We start from the raw sequence: 21,106 nt of genomic DNA, 5'->3' as shown, positions 1-21,106 counted from the left end.
TAAGAAACACAAGGATAAACTAAGAAAGGACACCTCTGATGCTCACATAATCATATAGGCGTGCATAAGCACTTGCACCAGCAACTACTAGTTTAGGTCTAAACAGGGCAGCACTCTTCTCCAGCTGCAATGAATCATATTAAACAGAACAAGTCATACTCCACAGGTTTTACCATAGTTCAGTAGAAAACTTCTCCACAATAAACTTTAGGAGCCATCTAGTATGACAAATTACACATGAAAACCTTACTCATGGGACAAAAAAACCAGTTCGTCAATGGAATGAAATTGATGCTATATCTCAAGGACTTCAGTCAAGAAGTGGGCATCAATGAAATATCTAAGAAGAACATATATATCCATATTATCCTGGTAAAGTAAACACATCAAAGTGACATCTAACAAGACCAAAAGAATTCAATCCATTTCTCATCTATCCTTGAGCAAAAAGAATGGCAATAGCAAATTACTTGAACACACACCCAAGCACCGAAAATGTTCATTACACGAAGAGAAATGATGAAGCTCAGAAAGAGGATACCTGATTGGCTGATCATAGTCGATGTACCTTGTGCTTTCTGTTAAAATTCAACAACTCTCTCTCTCCTAGCTTCTAGATGGGGCTTAGTCAAATAAAACAACTCTAGCTCACACTCAATTTTCTTCCTCTTGATTTACAGTGAAGTAAATTGTCAAAATGAGTGAGCTTCACATTAAATGCAAAGGTAAAGGCTACACCATGCTAGTTATAGGCATAGCTCTCAAAAGTTGAAAAGCTTGCTCCATGCTACATCATTTGGGTAGTATAAATAGGTATTGCATTTTGCTGCTAAGATATGCATCGTAAGTTTTAGAGTGCATCAAGAAAAGCTCTTGTGAGCTAATATTGTGTGTGGGAAATGAGTGGAATGTTAGTAAGTTTGTAAAACCAAAATTCCAAGTATTATATTATGTTTTTAGTTTATGAGTGATAAAGAGCATTAACTTTACATCCACAAATATATTTTGTTAATCCTTCCACATAAATATACCCCAAACTTCTTACAATTGGTATCAAGAGCCATTCGTTCCGTTAAATTTTTCGGGACCATTTTTTGGCAAATATCGGTCGGGGACCGATATTATCGGTATAGTCAAAAATATTTTTGGCTAACTTAACGGTCGGGGACCGTATTGCAAGGTGATTTTCCATTAGTGCACAGTCTGGGACTGTGAAGCTTGTTGGTCAGGGACCAAGCTTACTTGTATATTGCCGGGCAATACCAAGTCACAAATGGCAGATATTGCTAGTTCATCTAGTAATATTGAGAAACTCAACAATGGAAATTATAGTACGTGGAGTACACGTATGCAATTCTATTTGTTGGGACAAGATCTTTGGGGTATTGTCGGTGGTAGTGAAGTTACAATACCAACCGATCCAGATGAATTAAAGAAGTGGAAGATTAGGGCCGGAAGAGCCATGTACGTGCTAGCAGCAACCGTCGAGGACGAGTTGTTATACCGCATCAAGGATGCGAAGACACCCAAGGAGGCGTGGGACACCCTTGCAGCTCTGTTCTCTAAGAAGAACGATGCTCAACTTCAGCTTCTCGAGAATGAGTTGTTGTCGATGCAACAGAACAACATGACGGTGAACCAGTATTTCACCAAAGTCAAAACTTTGTGTGAACAAATCACAAAGTTAGATCCTGAAAATCCTATCACAGAGACAAGGATGCGCAGGATTATTGTCCGCGGTTTAAAGCCTGGATATAGTAGTCTTGTCACGGCGATCCGAGGTTGGGCTACACAACCATCTCTAATTGAGTTTGAGAATGTGTTAGCCAACCAGAGGCTCTAGAAAATCAGATGTCTGGAGTTTCCGTCAAGGATGAAGAGAAAGCTCTTTTTGGCAGCAAGAAGTCAAATAAGGGAGGTGATAAGACAGGCGAGTCAAGTAATCAACATGGCAAGTCAAACAGACAGTCATGGAGATTCAAAAAAGACAACGTAGAGAGGCTTCCATCGAGGGGAGCTCGACAAGATCGACAACAGGATGAGAAGGAAGGGAAAAATCAAACACGACGAGATGTCGTGTGTTATAACTGCAAGAAGAAGGGACACTATGCTCGAGACTGTTGGTCCAAACCAGCAGAAGGGAATGCTGCAACTTCCGTGGAGCATGAAAGCCGAAGTGAAGTCGAGTGGGATGCACAAGCATCCTACGCAGTTGAAGAGGAACAGATCTTCGATATGGAGGTAGTGTCACCCAGCAGTACGGAGCCAGAGGAAGCTGCACTTGTCGTAGTCAACGACGAGATGATCAATTACAAAGATGATTGGATCATCGATTCTGGTTGCTCCAATCAATGACTGGAGACAAAGAGAAATTTCTGAGCATGTCCGAGTACAAGCGTGGTCGAGTTGTATAACAGCAAACAACTCAGAATTGCCATAACCCATATTGGCAAGGCAGTGGTGATTCCACGATTTTGCAACGAGCAAGTTCAGCTGGATAATGTCTACCATGTTCCTAGTATGACATAGAACCTGTTGTCAGTTTCACAACTGACATCATCCGGAAACCATGTTGTTTTCGGTCCTCGTGACGTAAAGGTGTACAAGACAATGGAAGGAAATTCTTCTCCTATATTGGAGGGACGACGTCTTGAATCAGTCTACGTAATGTCTGCTCAAACGGCATATGTAGACAAGGCAGGAAAAATGAGACAGCTGATTTATGGCATGCACGTTTGGGTCACGTGAGCTACAACAAGCTCAAGGTGATGATGAAGAAGTCGATGCTCAAGGGTCTTCCTCAACTAGATGTCAAGGAAGATATAGTTTGTGCTGGATGTCAATTTGGTAAAGCACATCAACTTCCATATGAAGATTCAAAGTTCAAATCGAAGGAACCTTTGGAGTTGGTTCACTCAGATGTGTTTGGTCCAGTAAAGCAACATTCTTGAGTGGCTTACGCTACATGATCACTTTATTGATGATTTTTCAAGATATGTCTGGGTCGATTTCATGAAAGAGAAATCTGGAGCATTTGGCAAGTTTAAGCTGTTTAAGGAAACAGTAGAAAAAGAAGTTGGCGGTAAAATTCAGTGTCTACGTACAGACAACGGAGGAGAGTATACATCCAGAGAGTTCTCCCAATACTTGCAAGATTGCAAGATCCGACGCCAGCTCACTTGTCCAAATACTCCACAACAAAATGGAGTAGCTGAAAGAAAGAATCGACATCTTGCAGAGACATGCAGAAGCATGTTACATGCAAGAACGTGCCACCACGTTTTTGGGTCGAGTGTATAGAACAGCGACACATGTGACAATCGATTACCTCAGGCGAGACTAGATTTTGTCTCACCATTTGAGAAGCTAAGAAAGATGAAGCCAGCAGTGAGCCATTTCGAGTTTTCGGATGTGTATGCTACGTCTTTGTTCTGAGCATATGCGTAGCAAGTTTGATAAAAAGGCTATTCGTTGTATCTTTGTGGGATACGATGATCAAAGAAAAGGTTGGAGGTGTTGTGATCCAACAACAGATAAATGTCACGTGTCACGAAATGTGGTGTTTGATGAAGCATCATCTTGGTGGTCACCACAAGCTGATTATTGCCAGACTCGAAGGAGATCGAGGAAAAGCTTCAAGAAAAGATGGAGAGAAAATGAAGGTCAGTCTAGTCAAGATGGTGGTAGTCTTGAGATGGAGATATCTCAACCTACACCACACCAACAGAAGAGAGAAAAGTCCATGGCAAACAGGAACACATCATAGAAATAGTGGAGAAGAAAGGCCAAGTCAAATTGAAGATTTTGAAGAAGAAAAACCTCACCAGCACTACGCAGGTCCACAAGGCAGAGAAAGCCAAATCCAAGATATGCAAATGCTGCAATGGTTGAGGATGTAAAAGAGCCAAGTAGCTATGATGAGGCAGCTCGAAGCAAAGATTGGAGAAAAGCCATGGAAGAAGAAATTCAAGCTCTGCACCAGAACGAAACTTGGGAGTTAGTGCCAAAGCCTCGAGAAGTTCAACCTATTTCTTGCAAATGGGTATACAAAGTGAAGACTAGACCTGATGGTACCATTGAAAGGTACAAGGCACGACTGTAGCTCGAGGTTTTCTCAGCAATATGGGCTAGACTAGATGAAACTTTAGCCCAGTTGCCAAGATTACAACAGTTCGTGTTTTACTAGCACTTGCAGCTAGTAATTCTTGGAAGCTCTGGCAGATGGATGTCAAAAATGCATTTCTACATGGTGAGTTGGATAGAGACATTACATGGATCAACCTAAGGGTTTGAGAATCATCTTATCCACACCATGTATGCAAGTTGAAGAAGGCCTTTATGGTTTGAAGCAGCACCACGTGCCTGGTATGGAAAGATAGCGGAGTTTCTGTTACAGAGTGGTTATTCTGTAGCACCAGCGATTCGAGCTTATTTGTGAAAGCTCAAAATGGAAAGTTGGCAATAGTTCTTGTATATGTGGATGATCTTATCATCACAGGAGATTTTGAAGAGGAGATTCAACAAACAAGAGCTAATCTTTCAGTACGATTTCAAATGAAGAGCTCGGAGAACTAAAACATTTTCTTGGTCTTGAAGTGAACGGACTAAGGATGGGATATTTCTATGCCAACAGAAATATGCCCGTGATCTTCTAGAAAAATATGGAATGGTCGATTGCAAGCCTATGTCAACTCCAATGGAGGTTAATGCAAGGTTATGTTCAGTCGAAGGCAAAGATCTAGAAGATGTGACCATGTACAGACAGTTGGTGGGAAGTCTTATCTATCTCACGTTATCCAGACCAGATATTGCTTATGCAGTGAGTGTGATTAGTCGATTTATGCAAAAACCGATGAAACGTCACCTGGAGGCCGTACGTCGGATATTAAGGTACGTGAAAGGAACCATTGACTATGGAATCCTGTACCGCAATGATAAAGAGATTGAAGTTGTCGGATACTGTGATGCTGACTATGCTGGTGATCTCGACACACGTCGGTCAACTACGGGTATGTATTTAATCTGGGTTCTGGAGCAGTCTCTTGGTGTAGCAAGAGACAACCAACAGTGTCATTGTCAAGTACGGAAGCGGAATATAGAGCGGCAGCTATGGCTACACAAGAATGTTGTGTGGTTGACGCAATTACTCAAGGATCTGCATCAACCAATTGATCGGGAATCAAGTTAGCTTGTGATAATCAGTCTGCGATACGTTTAGCGGAGAATCCTGTTTTTCACGCAAGGACAAAACATGTGGAGGTACATTATCATTTTGTCCGAGAGAAGGTTCTACGGGAGAGATTGAACTTAACAAGTGAAACGGAGGACCAAGTTGCAGATATATTTACAAAAGGTCTTGGAGGACCAAAGTTTGAAAAGTTCCGGAAACAACTTGGTATGACCTCGAGACTTACTCTGAGAGAGAGTAGTCGTTGAGGGGGAGTGTTAAAATTCAACAACTCTCTCTCTCCTAGCTTCTAGATGGGGCTTAGTCAAATAAAACAACTCTAGCTCACACTCAATTTTCTTCCTCTTGATTTACAGTGAAGTAAATTGTCAAAATGAGTGAGCTTCACTTAAATGCAAAGGTAAAGGCTACACCATGCTAGTTATAGCATAGCTCTCAAAAGTTGAAAAGCTTGCTCCATGCTACATCATTTGGGTAGTATAAATAGGTATTGCATTTTGCTGCTAAGATATGCATCGTAAGTTTTAGAGTGCATCAAGAAAAGCTCTTGTGAGCTAATATTGTGTGTGGGAAATGAGTGGAATGTTAGTAAGTTTGTAAAACCAAAATTCCAAGTATTATATTATGTTTTTAGTTTATGAGTGATAAAGAGCATTAACTTTACATCCACAAATATATTTTGTTAATCCTTCCACATAAATATACCCCAAACTTCTTACACTTTCATCCAATCTATATGATAGTCTCAAAAAATATGGACACAGCTGATATCTTCTTGGTGTCAGTCTGCAAGTACAAAGAATGGTTGAGCCTGCATTCTGTATGGGCATAAGGAAGCTCGTACACTAGATTGAAATCAGTCAAAGAGAACTGTCTCATTCCAGACATTAAGCAGCCTCAACACAGAGCCAATCAACTAAGTTTGCAACTATTTGGATAGTTCAATCTGGAGAGGGAAGGAAGATAAATGAATATACAAAACACCTCTTTCTATTTCAACGAGGCTTAAAGAATCTCTACTGGACAAGTTTCCAGCTTCAGATCCAAAATAATTAAAAAAGCGAGGAACAGTTGAGGAATATATCTCTATACTATATTTATCGTGTGAGTCGAAAGACGAGCAATTTTTTAAAATGATAAAATCTGCCTGCAAACGGAAGGCCACAGCTAAATCGGTTCAGGATAGGTCATTTTTGATAAAGTACACAATGGCTGATAATCAATAAAGAAAATATAATATTAGGATGCATTCATATTACGAGAACCTTTGCCTTTAAGACTGTCATAATACCTTTGTCGTAAATGTCTATATTTTTAGTAGTGAACCTTTGCCTCAAAATCACTCAAACGTGTGATAAGCATTCTATTTTGGCTTGGATAGGATGCTAATGTATAGAACTTCAGAACATCTGAACCATTTCAAAAGTCATGGTGAGGTGAAGAAACATGAACTACTGATCCTTAGGTCAGCCAAAAATCACATAGACCTTCATCGAAGAAGGCAAGATGTATAAAAAACCGAATATAGAAATGTCTCAGCAATATAACCAATAATCATATAGCAAAGGTCAGTATCAGTAATTCATCAAGATAACTAGAACCATATTTCAGCAAATCAAGCCAAGTGCCAGGGTCACTTAAAATTTCAAGCACAGAACAGCAGCAAATGACCAGCACAAAATTAATGGCTGCTTCAGCAAAGTCCTCAGTAGGCAAGATGTATGCAAAATCACAAAATATTCGATAAAAAAGTCAATAACAGTATGATAAACCAAAGATAGAATTGAGCAATATAAGCTGCTTTCCTGCCACTAACTGGCTCAACAGTTAGTTAGGTTTAGGGTAGGTCACTGTAACCCTTTTGTACATGTCTTGAGCACCAAAGAGGAATATAAAGGTGTATAAATTTTACTTGGGAACCTATACATAATATTGAAAGTTGAAACTGTAACATAGAGAACACTGAATTACCATCAATAAAAAGAAATTCAAATCTTTAACAAAACAAGAGTATGAGGACAATGCTACATCACACCATTCAAAATCTAGAATAAAATGTAAATGTAGATATGACTTGTATAACTGAATTTTCAGATAAGACAGAATCCCAAAAGAAAAAAAGGAACCAAATTCATTGAGACCGTATTCATCAACTGCCAGATTAGTAACCAAAATCTTTAGCCACAGAACATACAACAGCCAGATCATATATTAATTTTCAGCCAGTTTCTATCAAGACCAAAGAAATGGGAAAAGAAAAAACTAAAAGAAAAGGGTTAGGGAGAGAAAAACAATTACTGAAGTAACAAGACGCGAGTAAAAAGATGTGGTAGGCATCTCGTCCCAAAACAGAAAAAGGGAAACCAGTAACTGTCATACGTAGTGAGCAAATGTTTGTGAGTTGTGACACGAAAGGGAGCATCATTAGTTTTTGCTAAGTAAACCATAGTCTCATCATACATGTCCAAAATTTTACGTGCATTTGTTCCACTAATTTTACACTTAACTTAAGAGGGAAAAAAAACTTTACTACCATAAAAACTCGCCATGATTTCGACACTCAATACAACAATTTAACAGATTAATCAAAATTCAAAACAACAACAATTGGACTAAATGAGCAAACACAATAATAAACGACTTAAACATAATTGAGCAAGTAAAGAAACACAAAAAAAGAAGTCAGAAAACTAAAATTAATAATAACTAACCTGAAGGATTGACGATGAACAGAGCAAGATTTTCAGCAGACTCATCAATAGGAGAATCACAAGAGCGGAGATTTTTTTTTTTTTTTTTTCAGAAACGAGAGAAAGAGAAAGTATTTGCTGCAATCGTCAATGATACTAATACTCCCACAAGTTTTGTAGCCGATATTATCAGCCCAACTATGGCCATAATCAGCAAATGAGGAGAGAGTGTGCAAAGAAAAATATCAAGGAGATGCTCTATTTGGGTTTTCTTAACATAATGTTTTTTATTCATACAATATCGAATTTATTTGAATTGCTGGTAAATGTAGTCCATCAGATGCAAGTTTTGTGGATGATACCAATCTATAATGATTCATGTGTTGTGATATGACATACGAGTTTCTGGATGTGTCATCTAGTAATGTTATTGACGCTGTAAGAATAAGACAACGCAAGTTAATTAGATATGTGAGAACTCGACATCTATTCCAAGTTTAGTTGTTTCAATTTCTAGAAAAAATGTCCCCAAAGAGGTCTCAAGATATTCAAAACTTCTAAAACAAGTACGTACAGGTGCAGCTCCTTTGCAAGATATTCAAAACTTCTAGACATGATATGAGTTGCCGTCAATAAACTAAGAGGACTTTTTTCTGCACACTACACTCTGAATGAGTTACTGCACAACATTACGCTGCCTTCCGTCTGGAATCGCAAACAGAACCATTGGCTTTGAGTGTCTCAAATATGGAACATCACATCTGAAGTAACCCTTTCTCTCCAACTGTATGATATCTCCAGATTTCAGATTCCGCATGTTCGAGTCCCCAAGTGCCAAGGTGTCTTTTCTGGTGACAGGGTTGAGTGTCTTCAGAAAATCTTCCTCCTCTTGCATCTTTTCCTCCTTTCCTTTCTTTTTGTTGCTTTTGACCTGAGTTATAGAGGAAATTAAATCAGTCAAGAAACAAATGACTGGGACAATAAATAAACCAATCTGAGAGACTAGTTATCTGGCAATACCAGTTTTTCCTTCGTAATCAGATAATCAAACTCCACAAGTTGAAGCCTGACTAATTCATCCATCTCAGGAAGCCAAGTTAGCTTCAGCTTAGTTGCTTTAACAGATCCTTCAAGATGCAAAACTCTTATTAACTACACAATAGTGCCTGTCTCATCCCTCTTCATCTCTTTGATGATGGCGTTTCCCCAATCCATTAAAGTCACCTCGTCATTAGCAGATATGCTTAGAGCATCAACATAGTCAATCCATATATTCTTGGTATAATATATGCACTTATCTCCAGCATCTTTGAACTTTTTATGCCGAGGTAGAATGCGCACAAAGGGCTCTACTGGGCCATCAATGAGGGAAATCATAATGTGGCGATCCTCAAAGACAGCAGTATGTCTAGGACAAATGGGATCAATAATCCTTTTATTAATGGACCACAATTTATCCCATTCCATCAGATTTTGATTTGTGGAAGCCCCCTGCAGTACATAAAAAGAAAAGGCTTGAAACTTGCATTAATATATATGCCAGCAAAAGAGACACTACTTCAACTAATAATATTGCACTAACATATAATCAAGAATTTTAGTCAATAGAGCACTAGTTTCTGCAAAACAAAATGAAAGCAAAACAAGTTATACCTGCTCACGTATGAATTGGGCCAATGCCTCGATCTTAAGACCTCTACGAACCATCCCTTGCACAGTTGGCAAACGAGGATCATCCCATCCCTCAACTCTTCCGTTTTGCACAAACCACAGAAGCTTACGCTTGCTTAAAAGCGTATAGACCATATTCAATCTGCTAAATTCATAGAAATGAACTTGTCTAACTCCCATATCCTTCTGAATCAAGTGATATTGAGCATCACGATCACAATATTCATTTGACCGAAGTGCATGTGTTATGCCTTCCAAAGCATCTACAAATGGACTTGCAAAATCATAGGTTGGGTAAACCTTATATTGTGATCCAATCTGATGATGAGGAACTAGATTGCATCTATAGTAAACTGGGTCTCTAGACTCTAATACATTTGTTTGGATTCTGGAAGTCTAACTTTCCCCTAAGACAACACTTAATGCCTGTTTCAGATCCTGCAATCATTTCCTTCCACATCTCTAAGTTTTTACTCACAGTATTGTTCCTGCACTTTGATTCAACCCCTGCATCCCTTTCTGTCCTCATTTGCTCAACTGGTGTATCATCCGCATAAGCTTTTCCCTCACGAATCAATTTCTCAGCCATCTCCATCAACTGAGGAAAGTAATCAGATGTGTAAGTTATAACTTCATAAACAAGGCCGAGACTATCAATGTCTTTGAGAAGACTCTGCACAAACTCGTTGCTTTCTTTAGCTGGGTTTGTGTCATCCAAGCGAATAATTAGGCGGCCTTCATACTTATCAGCAAAATACTTATTTAGTAAGGCTGCTTTTGAATCCCCTATGTGGAGAAATCCATTGGGCTCAGGTGCGAATCGCAGACAAACCTTCCCAAATTCAGCATTAGGAAGATCAATTTCAGGCAAGCTAGAGCTAGGTGTTTTAGTCTTCTCAATAATGTCACCATTTGCATGAATCTTGGAGAAATTGTTAGAATTTAAATCTGTTGGAATTCCTGCTCTTAGCTTAATTTTTCCAACAGCCATTCCTAAAACCTCATTCAAGGATGAACTGTATTCATATGTCAAAGAGTTGTACCAGCACACAAGATTCTTGTACTTTTTAGATCTCCTCAAGCTTTCCCACCTCTGACTAGTTCCTGTAGGTCGCAAATAGTATTTGATGTCAACAACAAACAAAACATAATTAAGTTACTTAGAGCAACATTAATAACAATGATGGATAATGCAAAGAATCCAGCATCTTTGCGAATGTAATATAATTCAAAGAGCAGAAGTGCTCAGATTCTGCGGTGTTCTTGCTCAAGCTGCTGTAGTCTGCAGGGCATGCATTTGTTGTGTCTAATTTTTGTGCCCAGCTTCTGAAATATCGCTGTAGTTCATGTGATGTTCACATTGAGTACGTTCAAAGTTCAAACAGTATGCACTTAGCCAGTATCCTTGTAGTGGTTTCCTAAATTTTAGAAGTTGATCTTGGTTTTATTTGTTTATTTTTAGTTTATGTATAGAGAGTTGTAAACTTGTAATCGTCACATGCATTACAAGGCAGCGTTATATTAGAGAGCACATCCAATGTGCAGCTCAAAAAATTCATTAATTCCTTAAGAGAATACAGAGTAGGTAATGTTTATAACTGTAGAATCTTACCTGAAAGAGCTGACCATAAAGCTATATCCGCAATTGAAAAGTCAAAACCAACCAAAAAGGAAGATGTGGAGAGAAAAGCATCTGCATAGCTGCAAGCTGCTTCAAACTCAGAGGCTTGATAAAAGATGGGGATATAATCTAGCCACTCATCAACCTAAATGTAAACATACAAGAAACAGAACATGTTAGCATTCAAATAAAACTAAAACTACAAACTTCACGAGAAATTCCTAAATCATAAGTTCATAACCCTTGTGAATGTTTTCGTTCAAAACAATTTTTGGTGGTATATTCAACGCAAATAATAGTATATTATTAACTACAAAAGATAGTATATTTATAAAACCAGTATATAAAAATCCAACATATAACTTGACTTCTTGATACGACATACGAGGCATCCTATAAGATGGGTACTCACCACATGAACAATCCTACTGTACCAAAAAAAAAAATGGCAGATTTATATTTCCTAGTTTACTCCACGGCCACGGAGGCAGGAGTTGGATAATGCTCCTTTCACTCACAATAAGATGTAGACTGAATTTTAAAATTTAAGTTTAATCTGGTCTGATCTTTCCTGGTTTAGTCTGATGTGATCTACTTTTTCTTGTCTGGTGTCCTAAACTTTCCTAGAATTATTAATAACCACAGTAAGTTCTCAATAACATAATGCTCCTTTCACTCACAAGAACATATATGGTCGGGTCGGATGTAGTCTAGTTTACTCTGGAATGCTTATTCCTCTTGATTAATACCAATTCAAATAACATTTATCATAAGAATATGTCATAATGAGAAGGACCTAGAACAAGGTAAGCAAAAAATAGCATTAAACTCATCAAAACAAAATATTGCCTTATTGAACTTTATTAACCAGGGAAGGAAATGGAGGATGCCGTCGTGATGTCACATAAGCAGCTTGTAGCAGAAACTTCTGATGGATTCTAAAAAAAGGAGCAATTTTTGTTTGAAAATCACAGCTAAAGTGAGTGAGATTCACATGAATGTATTTTAACCTTAAGGATCATTCTCTAAACATGATATGACCAAACCTAACATATGATTGGGTTATATATTTGATGAGTGAATAATTACTTAAAAAACGAAAGCATACTCATATAAATATACAAACCCACATATATTACCCAACTTGACAGCCAACATACACACTCTTCTCCCTGTTTGGTGTGTGCATGTTGTTTGTGGTTACAATATATGCTTTCCTTTTCTCTTCTTTTGGCAAAAACAGTATGAACCCAGCGGGAAAAATAACATTTTAATGCAGCAACCGTTATGTGACTTATGCCACAATGACATTTTGGGTACCAATGATGTCTTAGCCTAGTGGTTAAGATTGAGGTGTTGTAGGTCACAAGTTCGAATCCCTCCTCCCTTCTTTGTATTTTGTACTGCCTTCGTGGCTCATATGGATAAAAAAAAAAAAAAACAATGACATTTTGGGTTCCAATACACAACTTAATTTATTAATTAATTGTACTACTTTTGAGACTAGAAATACTAATTATATAACGATCTTGACGGAAAAAAATGGTGAATTGGGCAAAGCAGGTACCTGTCCATAATGAAAAGCATCGTTCCCATAAAGTTCCATTGTCCGTCCAATGTGTCGCAGAATAACGTATGTTCCTTGAATCTTGGATCTAAAATTACATTACATAACAAAAAAGTTAAGTTGATAAAAGTGAATAACATATGAAGTATTAGTGATTACTGAAATAAGAATAGGATAATTTACCCATCAGGGAATAAAAAAAGGGAGCAGTCGAGGAAGGGAGTGAAGCATCCATTGAAATAGATATTCGGGTAACTTTACAAGCAGCAATGGCTGCTAGTGGAGGATTATCAACTGCATATAATAGCTTCGCGTCCATTATATTGCTGCAATTATTCACCTTAACAAAAACATAGATACAACACAACAATTATTTGATTAATAACAAAATTACAACCCTAATTCAGTCGAAATTTAAGGGGAAAAAGGGAAAATAAATTGTATTTGAACGAAAATATAAATTAAGTAATTAACCCTGTGAAATCTTCTAGTGATATCGAATTTCGGAGAGAGACTGCATGAAGCAAATGAACTATACTACATATTCTGATGATAATCGAAGCTAAATAAATCAAACAACATATGATGCATAATTCTAAGTTTCTAACAATAATCGAAACAGAGAAAATGAGTTATTGAATAATAAAATTCCAATAACGCAAATTCGCAATCCCTAAAACGAAAATTATATAGAATTAATTTCACAATTTTCTAACCCTAATGTGAAAATTAAAGAAGAAAAGAATAAGAGTAAACTAGTAAATTTACAGGTGATGCGCGGTGGTTGTAATCGGCGATGGTGGTGCCGCGCTTAAACGCTGGGGGAAGAGAAAGAGGTGAGGCTGGTGTAATTGAACAGAGACAAAAAGAAAGCTCCAGTAGAACTGCAATGGAGGAGAGAGAATTTGAAGAAAGAAAGAAGAAAGGTGAGGAAGAAGTAGAAGAGGAGTCCACAATTTTACGTAGTACGTACTACGTACCCTCTTCTGTTCATATGCTTAGTAGTTACTAGTTAGGTTAAGTTTATCTCCCTTTAAGGTTATGTAAAGATTTTGTCGGACCCATTTTGGTTTCTCGAATATTGTATTTAGCCAATAAGATTGGAGTTCAGATCTTTTAAGGTTTTAATGAAACTGTAGTATTGTACAAAGTAGAGTAGAATCTAAATTATATATATCTATATAATACTATAAAATAATGGAAAAAACTTGGTTAACCCACCGGGTAGACTACCCACCCCTAGTGGTGTCAGAAACAGATCTGACCGCTGGGTCAACCTGATTCTGACCTGACTTGAACCTGGTTCGACCTGTGAGGGTCAGTCCCCAGACCTGACCGAAACCTGACCTGGGATTACCCAGACCTGACCGGCACCTGACAAGATTATATCCTGACCTGTTCAGACAGACCTGCTTTCAAACCCGAACCCGACCGTAATCAATAAGATATTATTAAAATTCAATTATTTTTTTATATCTACAAAATCATTTAAATATGTTAATTTATAAATTTGCCTACATTTAATAATTAATTAAATAAAAAATTAAATTATATTTAATTTGACTATTTGAAGGTTACACTTTCAATATCATATATTGGTTTATATTTTTATTTTCATTTATTTTTGAATTATTTATGTACATTACTCTCTTGTTTTAATTTGACATTTAAAATAAATGACAATAGCTAATCAAACCGACAATATTACTTAATATCTGGAGAATGGTGGGAGCAATATGGGCATTCTAACACCAGTATTGCAAAAAGTAGCCATAAGAATCTTAAGCTAAGTTTGCAATTCTTCAGCATTCGAGAAACAATGGAATACATTACATTAAATACATTCTGAGAAGAGGAATGAAGTTGACAAAGAATCAGGAACATCTCCCATGCTTCAAATTCAACAGCAACCATTAACAAAAAATTACTCAGAACAAAAAAAATTGATGTCTCTATTATACCAAATTGATTCATCATAAAACTACAAGAATCTGAATCAAGTGAATGTAGTTAAAAGTAAGGAACAAAAAAATGTTCATAAATTGAAATAAATTAAGAATATATAAACTAATTCATCAAAGAGAAACATGACTGAAATGAGTAATTACAATAATAATTCAAGGAAAAATTCACAGCATTATACATTTGATAGATCTAACAAAAACAACTACAAAAATAAAAATCGAAAATCATTCAAGAATTATAATGAAATTAGAGAACTTGACAGGAGCTTCGACTTCGGAAAATCGTAGCTTAACGACGGCGAAGACGAGAGGGTGTTGGTGCTACTGACGACAACGAACTACGAACGAAGATCGAGGACCGACGACAACGAACGACGACGACGAGCGAAGAGCGTCGATTCAGCGAGGATCATGAGAGAGATGAGAGAGAAAGAGCATCGAAAAAGGGAGGAAGGGTGGTGCCGTGGTGGTGGCGTCCGAATTCCGCAAGGACAGAGAAAGGAAGGAAGAAGCAGCGACTTTTTTTTTTTTTTTTGAGGAGATGAAAGAGCAGCGGCTGAACATAGAGAAATAGGATTTTTAGGTTTGGAGGAGAGATGGGAGAAGGTTGGGTAGGAGACGATCTAACGGTTCATTTTGTTTCATGACATGTATCCAACGGTTAATATTCATGATCCGTGTGCTTTGTGTTATTTTCTTGAGTGCCCTTGATTATGATGATCTAACGGTTTAGATTTTGCCCATTAGATGATTTTGGATTTTGCCTTAAGAAAACAAATAATCCTACTAAATTATTATTTATAACAACTAATCTAACGGTTGTGATTTTATTATTATTATTATTATTATTATTATTATTATTATTATTATTCTTATATTTTATTATTATTATTTCAAATCGTAATGCGTACCATAATCGAGTCATTTATATTTTATATAAATCTAGTAATTGATCGTATATTTGTTGTTAATATATAATTCTCATTATGTTATCGGTAGTTAAGTTATTAGAGCATATTAAGAGTCGATGCTCCTCATACTCGTTAATAATCAAATAATCAATCACGTTCGCTATAATGGTTCCAATATTATAATCGTCCTAATACATTTAAGCCTACTGATAAAATAGTTTCTTTATAGTCACATATATATACAAAGTTAAGAGAATACCATAAATACTATATTTAGTAACTAGTAAGTACTTTTTAGCAATTAACTTATTGATGTTACTTTTAATAAGTTATAGTTAGCTTTTATATGGGGTAATGATATAGGGATATAATTTACTATTTATTAGTATTGTGCAACATATGAACCCGCGTTATAATCACGTAGGCGGTAGACCTCATATAGTCATATGAACCGTCGTTGTAAATCTATGAATGTATGATTATCATTTGTTATACTATTTATTGTTATTGTTATTGTTATTGTTATTGTTATTGTTATTGTTATTGTTATTGTTATTGTTATTGTTATTGTTATTGTTATTGTTATTGTTATTGTTATTGTTATTGTTATTGTTATTATTCCTCTTCGTATTTGTATTACTATAATAATAAATCCTTTATATGAAATTTGGAACTGATCTTGTACTCGTTATTATTGTCGTTGGTTATGAATTATGATATATAATATTAAAACATACGAAGAGTCGTCTCTAGTCCTTTACTCATTAGGGTGGTTTTACGCAGTTGATTAGTCGAAATAAGAGTTGACTAAGATAGAGAATACACTAACATCACGATAATCAATATAGTGTTTTATTGGTTTTTCGTTATTATCCACATATTAATCGCACACACACATATGTATATATATGTTGATCTTAATACTTTTATTAATACGATTCATTTACATATATATACAAAGTTAAGAGAAGACCACAAATATTATACTAGTATTAAACTATAGTATAACATAAAAACAATTAACTTAAATAATATTATAGCTTATAAAGACAAGGGAGTGTTATTGTTGTTAATCTTATACTAGTATTAAACTATATTTTACTTGTTTAATAAGTTATGATTAACTACTTTACTTAACTTATGGTTGTTACTTGTTACATGTTCTTATGATTAACTATTATCATTTTCATTTGATGTTTATTTGTAGTATTGTTCTCATTACCATCATAGCTATTTACAAACTTATATATCAATCATAATGCTTACAATAATAAATCATTTATATAAAGTTTGGAATTGATCGTATACTCGTTATTATTGTCGTTGGTTATAATATATAATATTAAAACATATGAATAGTCGTTCTACTCCTTTACTCATTAGAGTCGTTTTACGCAGTTGATAAATAAGAGTTGACTAAAAGACTACATTAAACATCACGGTAATCAATATAGTGTTTTTATTGATTTTTCGTTGTCATCCTTATATTTATCGCACACACACATATGTATATATATATATATATTATATATATATATCGATCTTAATACTTTTATTAATATGATTCATTAACAAAATCAAGATGACCCGATCAGGAGTTACCCGAAGTTGAATTGGCGTTCAACAGCGAATGGACCCGATGTTTCACAATGATCGAACTAAGATGAGTAAGATCATTACTAATTCAACCCGAGTACATTTCACTTAACTCAACCGCACATGGAACCTAAATACGATCTTCGCAAACCCGGCTAAAAAAATGTCAAAGGGCAATTATACCCGAGAATGGATCGACTTGTAAACGGAACGTTCAGACCTGTTCGGCACCCGGGAATCCAATGATTCAAATGTGTTCGACCCAATTGAACAAAACCTGACCAGTCATGACCTGGGGTACTGACAATTAGAATCCTGACCTGTCCGGGTATGACCTGGTTCGCCGTGGGTATACCCAGAACCTGTTTACTAACCTGTTTTGACACCACTACCCACCCCATAATATTAAGTTATGGTAATTATGATAGTGGAATCCAACTAGACTTAAATACTAATATTTTAATTATCTATTAGTAGCGGGTAGTATACCCGGTGGGTTAACCAAGCAATGTCCTAAAATAATAAGGTTTTGCTTACGTGTCAAACAACTAATAATATGTACATGTGTCATTTTTCTTTTTTAGTTACCAAATTTATTTTGTTCTCATAATATGTTGATGTGTCAATTAATTGAATCAATAACTAGATTTCTCTTGCTTCAAATTAGGAAGGCAATAATTACAAAAACCTAAAATCATGATATTCCAGCATTTTGTCAGTTAAAGAACAAAAATAACAAATTAAACTAGGAATGCACTACCGATTTGAATCCTAAAATCATGTTGAAAAATTATGTTTTCACAATATTAATTAAGTATTATATAATAAAGGAAACGAATCAATTAGAGAAAAAAAAACGACTATGTTAGTAATATAAAAATCAATCAATTACTCCAATCAAACAAGCTTTTTTTAATTCTTTGTGTTAACTTTTGTGGTTGAACTCCATTAATGGAGTTTAGAGAAAGAAATGGAAGAAACAGTAGAGAGAGGAAGAGAGGTGAGAGAAGGATAATAGGAGGGAAAAGTTAGAGACTACATTGTATTATTTGATAAAAGTAAGTAGAATAGTACAACCTATCTTATTTATACTATTTACAATTAGTAATAAAACTAACACTAAGTAACTACAATAACTAAAACTGTATATTCCAACACCCCCCCTCAAACTGGAAATGGTGAAAAGTATTTACAGTTTGAAGTGGGAAGTATTATTAGATCATACAATGCGACGTGAACTGAGATCTACCAATCAACGTTGCTCTATCATGCCAACTCGACCAGTACAACAACCATATGCCATAAGCCCACAACTCCAAGATGAAATAGAAAGACAAAAGAACCATGAGTAGAACCACATATTGCATCAAGTTCAGCATCTCGCTACCCCAAAAACATCACAACTGCAACTACTACGTCACCAAAATACCAGTAAAGCACTGTGAAACGTCCTTTAATCATCATGCTAGCTGCTGCAAGTTGGCTACATCAGAGACCATAATTTGCTAGATGCGATGCGCCAACCTCGGGATGCTTTACTCCTAACCCCACATGGTTCCGAGACGGAGGTTGTCATCACTTTACCAATCACCACAACAACCTCAACATCAACACCAACCTCAACTGTAATCCAATGTAGCTCTAATAGGAAGAATATGCAGCAAACTAGGAGAATGAAAAAGAAGTACACCAACTGACTCGGATGTTAAGATGAGAAAGAAAATAAAATGTGAAAGAAGATTGTGTTTAACAATAGGATATCCATCAAATTCTCTGGAAATTTAACCTCGGCAATTTGACTAATAATCCTTGTAGAACAAACTTTAGGATTTGAGTAAGAAGAGAAATATCTATCAAAACCACTATGGGTTAGAGGTTAAAGTCATAAGACTATCAAGGAGGTTAAAGTCATAAGACTATCAAAGAGGTTAAAGTCATAAGACTATCAAAGGATCATTAAGGATCACAACAAAGGCCACTATGGGCGCAAAATAAGCCACTATGGGCAACAAGCCTCTATGGGCAACAAACCTCTATGGGCAAAATGACCAACTATGGGTCTTAGAAAGAAGCCTCTATGGGCGAAATTGACCAATTATGGGTCACAAAACATGCCTCTATGGGCAGAAAAAAGAAAAGAGAGAAGAAAAAATGATCTCTAAGACCTCATCATCATCAACAACAATGAAACACAAACAATTACCATGAGCATCAATTCTTAACCACCAAGAACAACCATTAATCATCATCACAACATCACACCCAACACAACTACAACAAATCCAAGAAAATTCAGCAACCCGAATTCACCAATAAACTAGAATTCCCAAAAGAAGATGGACGGAACTTCACCTGAGTAGAAACTGGAAATGAAAGTCACCATTCATGAATCCAGAAAATTGCTAGCCGAATTGCTTATATTACCAAGAACAGATGAAGCAAGAACACAACAATGAACTCGTACATAAAAAATCCCCAACAATTGAAGAAACTGCTAACCACAGAAGAAATCACACGAATGACAAGAACCCACAAAATTCAAACAACGAACTCAAGAATGGTAATCCAAACTTGTAAAACTCTAAAGAATCGTGAAGATGCAGAGTTTTGCTTCAAGAATCGATCACTAATCCAGATTTTTATTTCAACAACCAATTAAACCTTCAACCTCTAATACCCAGAAATTGCAAACTCATAAAATTGCTCTAAGTATTCAAGAAACGCAGATGAAACATACTGGAAAACACTAATCCAATCCCCACACCAGTTCGCTTGAAATTTGAGAAACCCTAGATTTTGGGGAAAATTTTCAAGTAGTTGAATTTCAATTGAATATTAATCGATTGAAGATTAATGGATAAAAAATTGAATAAACTGATTATATTCAACAAACTCGACAGATTTGAAGCAAGAAAATTTGAAGAAATTCGCAGCGGAAAATGAGAAGAATGAACTCGAAAAGAAGCAGAATTATGGGAGCAGAAGAAACTTAATCTCCAGAAATTGTTGATCGAAGAAAAAAACGCAGAATTAGTGAGCTAGGATTCGAATCCCGCTCTGATACCATGTTAACTTTTGTGGTTGAACTCCATTAATGGAGTTTAGAGAAAGAAATGGAAGAAACAGTAGAGAGAGGAAGAGAGGTGAGAGAAGGATAATAGGAGGGAAAAGTTAGAGACTACATTGTATTATTTGATAAAAGTAAGTAGAATAGTACAACCTATCTTATTTATACTATTTACAATTAGTAATAAAACTAACACTAAGTAACTACAATAACTAAAACTGTATATTCCAACACTTTGCAATGCATATTTTAGGTAACTATTATTAGCCATCGACAACCCCTCCTTTAAAGCCATGAATTCAGCAGCAAGAGGAGAAGAAGCGAAGAACTTAGCTGAGAACCCCACATACCAGGAGCTATCAGCGTTACGAAAAACACCTCCACCACCAGCATAATCAACAACCCACCGGAATGTCGAAATTCAAGTCTTACACATCGATGAACTCAAATAAGTGCAAAAAAATTGGTAGAAATCGAGAAATCACCAGCATGATGTTCGGATACAAGATCCCGATTTATTCGTCATCGAAGGAGGAGAGATAGTACGTGGACGAACAAATTCATAAATTGATCCCATTTTTTTTTTATTAGATATCAAAATTTTAATCCAAAGCCCCAAACCAAATCACGTTTGTAACACAATTACATAAATCATAATCAAACAAGGAGAGAGAGAGAAAAAGAAGGCTCACCAATTTATGGTTGCAATGCCGAAAATTTGAAAAACTCCCCGTGAAAATGGTGCTTGAGGCGAGAATTCGACGACGAAAATAGATGGCGATAATCGTACGGCGAGAATAAGGGGAGGGTGAAGAAGCTCGGTGAGAGGAA

General features: G+C 36.2%; 1 protein-coding gene and 1 pseudogene across 1 annotated transcript; one reads left to right on the top strand and one right to left on the bottom strand.

The window, feature by feature from the left end:
• The first annotated feature begins 4,603 nt into the window (after positions 1-4,603).
• On the top strand, positions 4,604-5,290 carry LOC130590691 (uncharacterized mitochondrial protein AtMg00240-like). Its single transcript, XM_057393240.1, has one exon. The coding sequence runs from the start codon at positions 4,667-4,669 to the stop codon at positions 5,186-5,188; it is 522 nt and encodes a 173-aa protein (XP_057249223.1). The 5' UTR covers positions 4,604-4,666; the 3' UTR covers positions 5,189-5,290.
• A 2,632-nt stretch (positions 5,291-7,922) lies between these two features.
• LOC104888501 (glutamate--tRNA ligase, cytoplasmic-like) lies at positions 7,923-13,732 on the bottom strand (annotated as a pseudogene).
• Positions 13,733-21,106: the final 7,374 nt, after the last annotated feature.

This window comes from Beta vulgaris, chromosome 3 (genome assembly GCF_026745355.1).
Source record: "Beta vulgaris subsp. vulgaris cultivar EL10 chromosome 3, EL10.2, whole genome shotgun sequence".
Classification (NCBI taxonomy): Eukaryota; Viridiplantae; Streptophyta; class Magnoliopsida; order Caryophyllales; family Amaranthaceae; genus Beta; species Beta vulgaris.
Note: the sequence above shows the minus strand (reverse complement) of the source record. Positions and strands in the feature narration are given on the sequence as shown.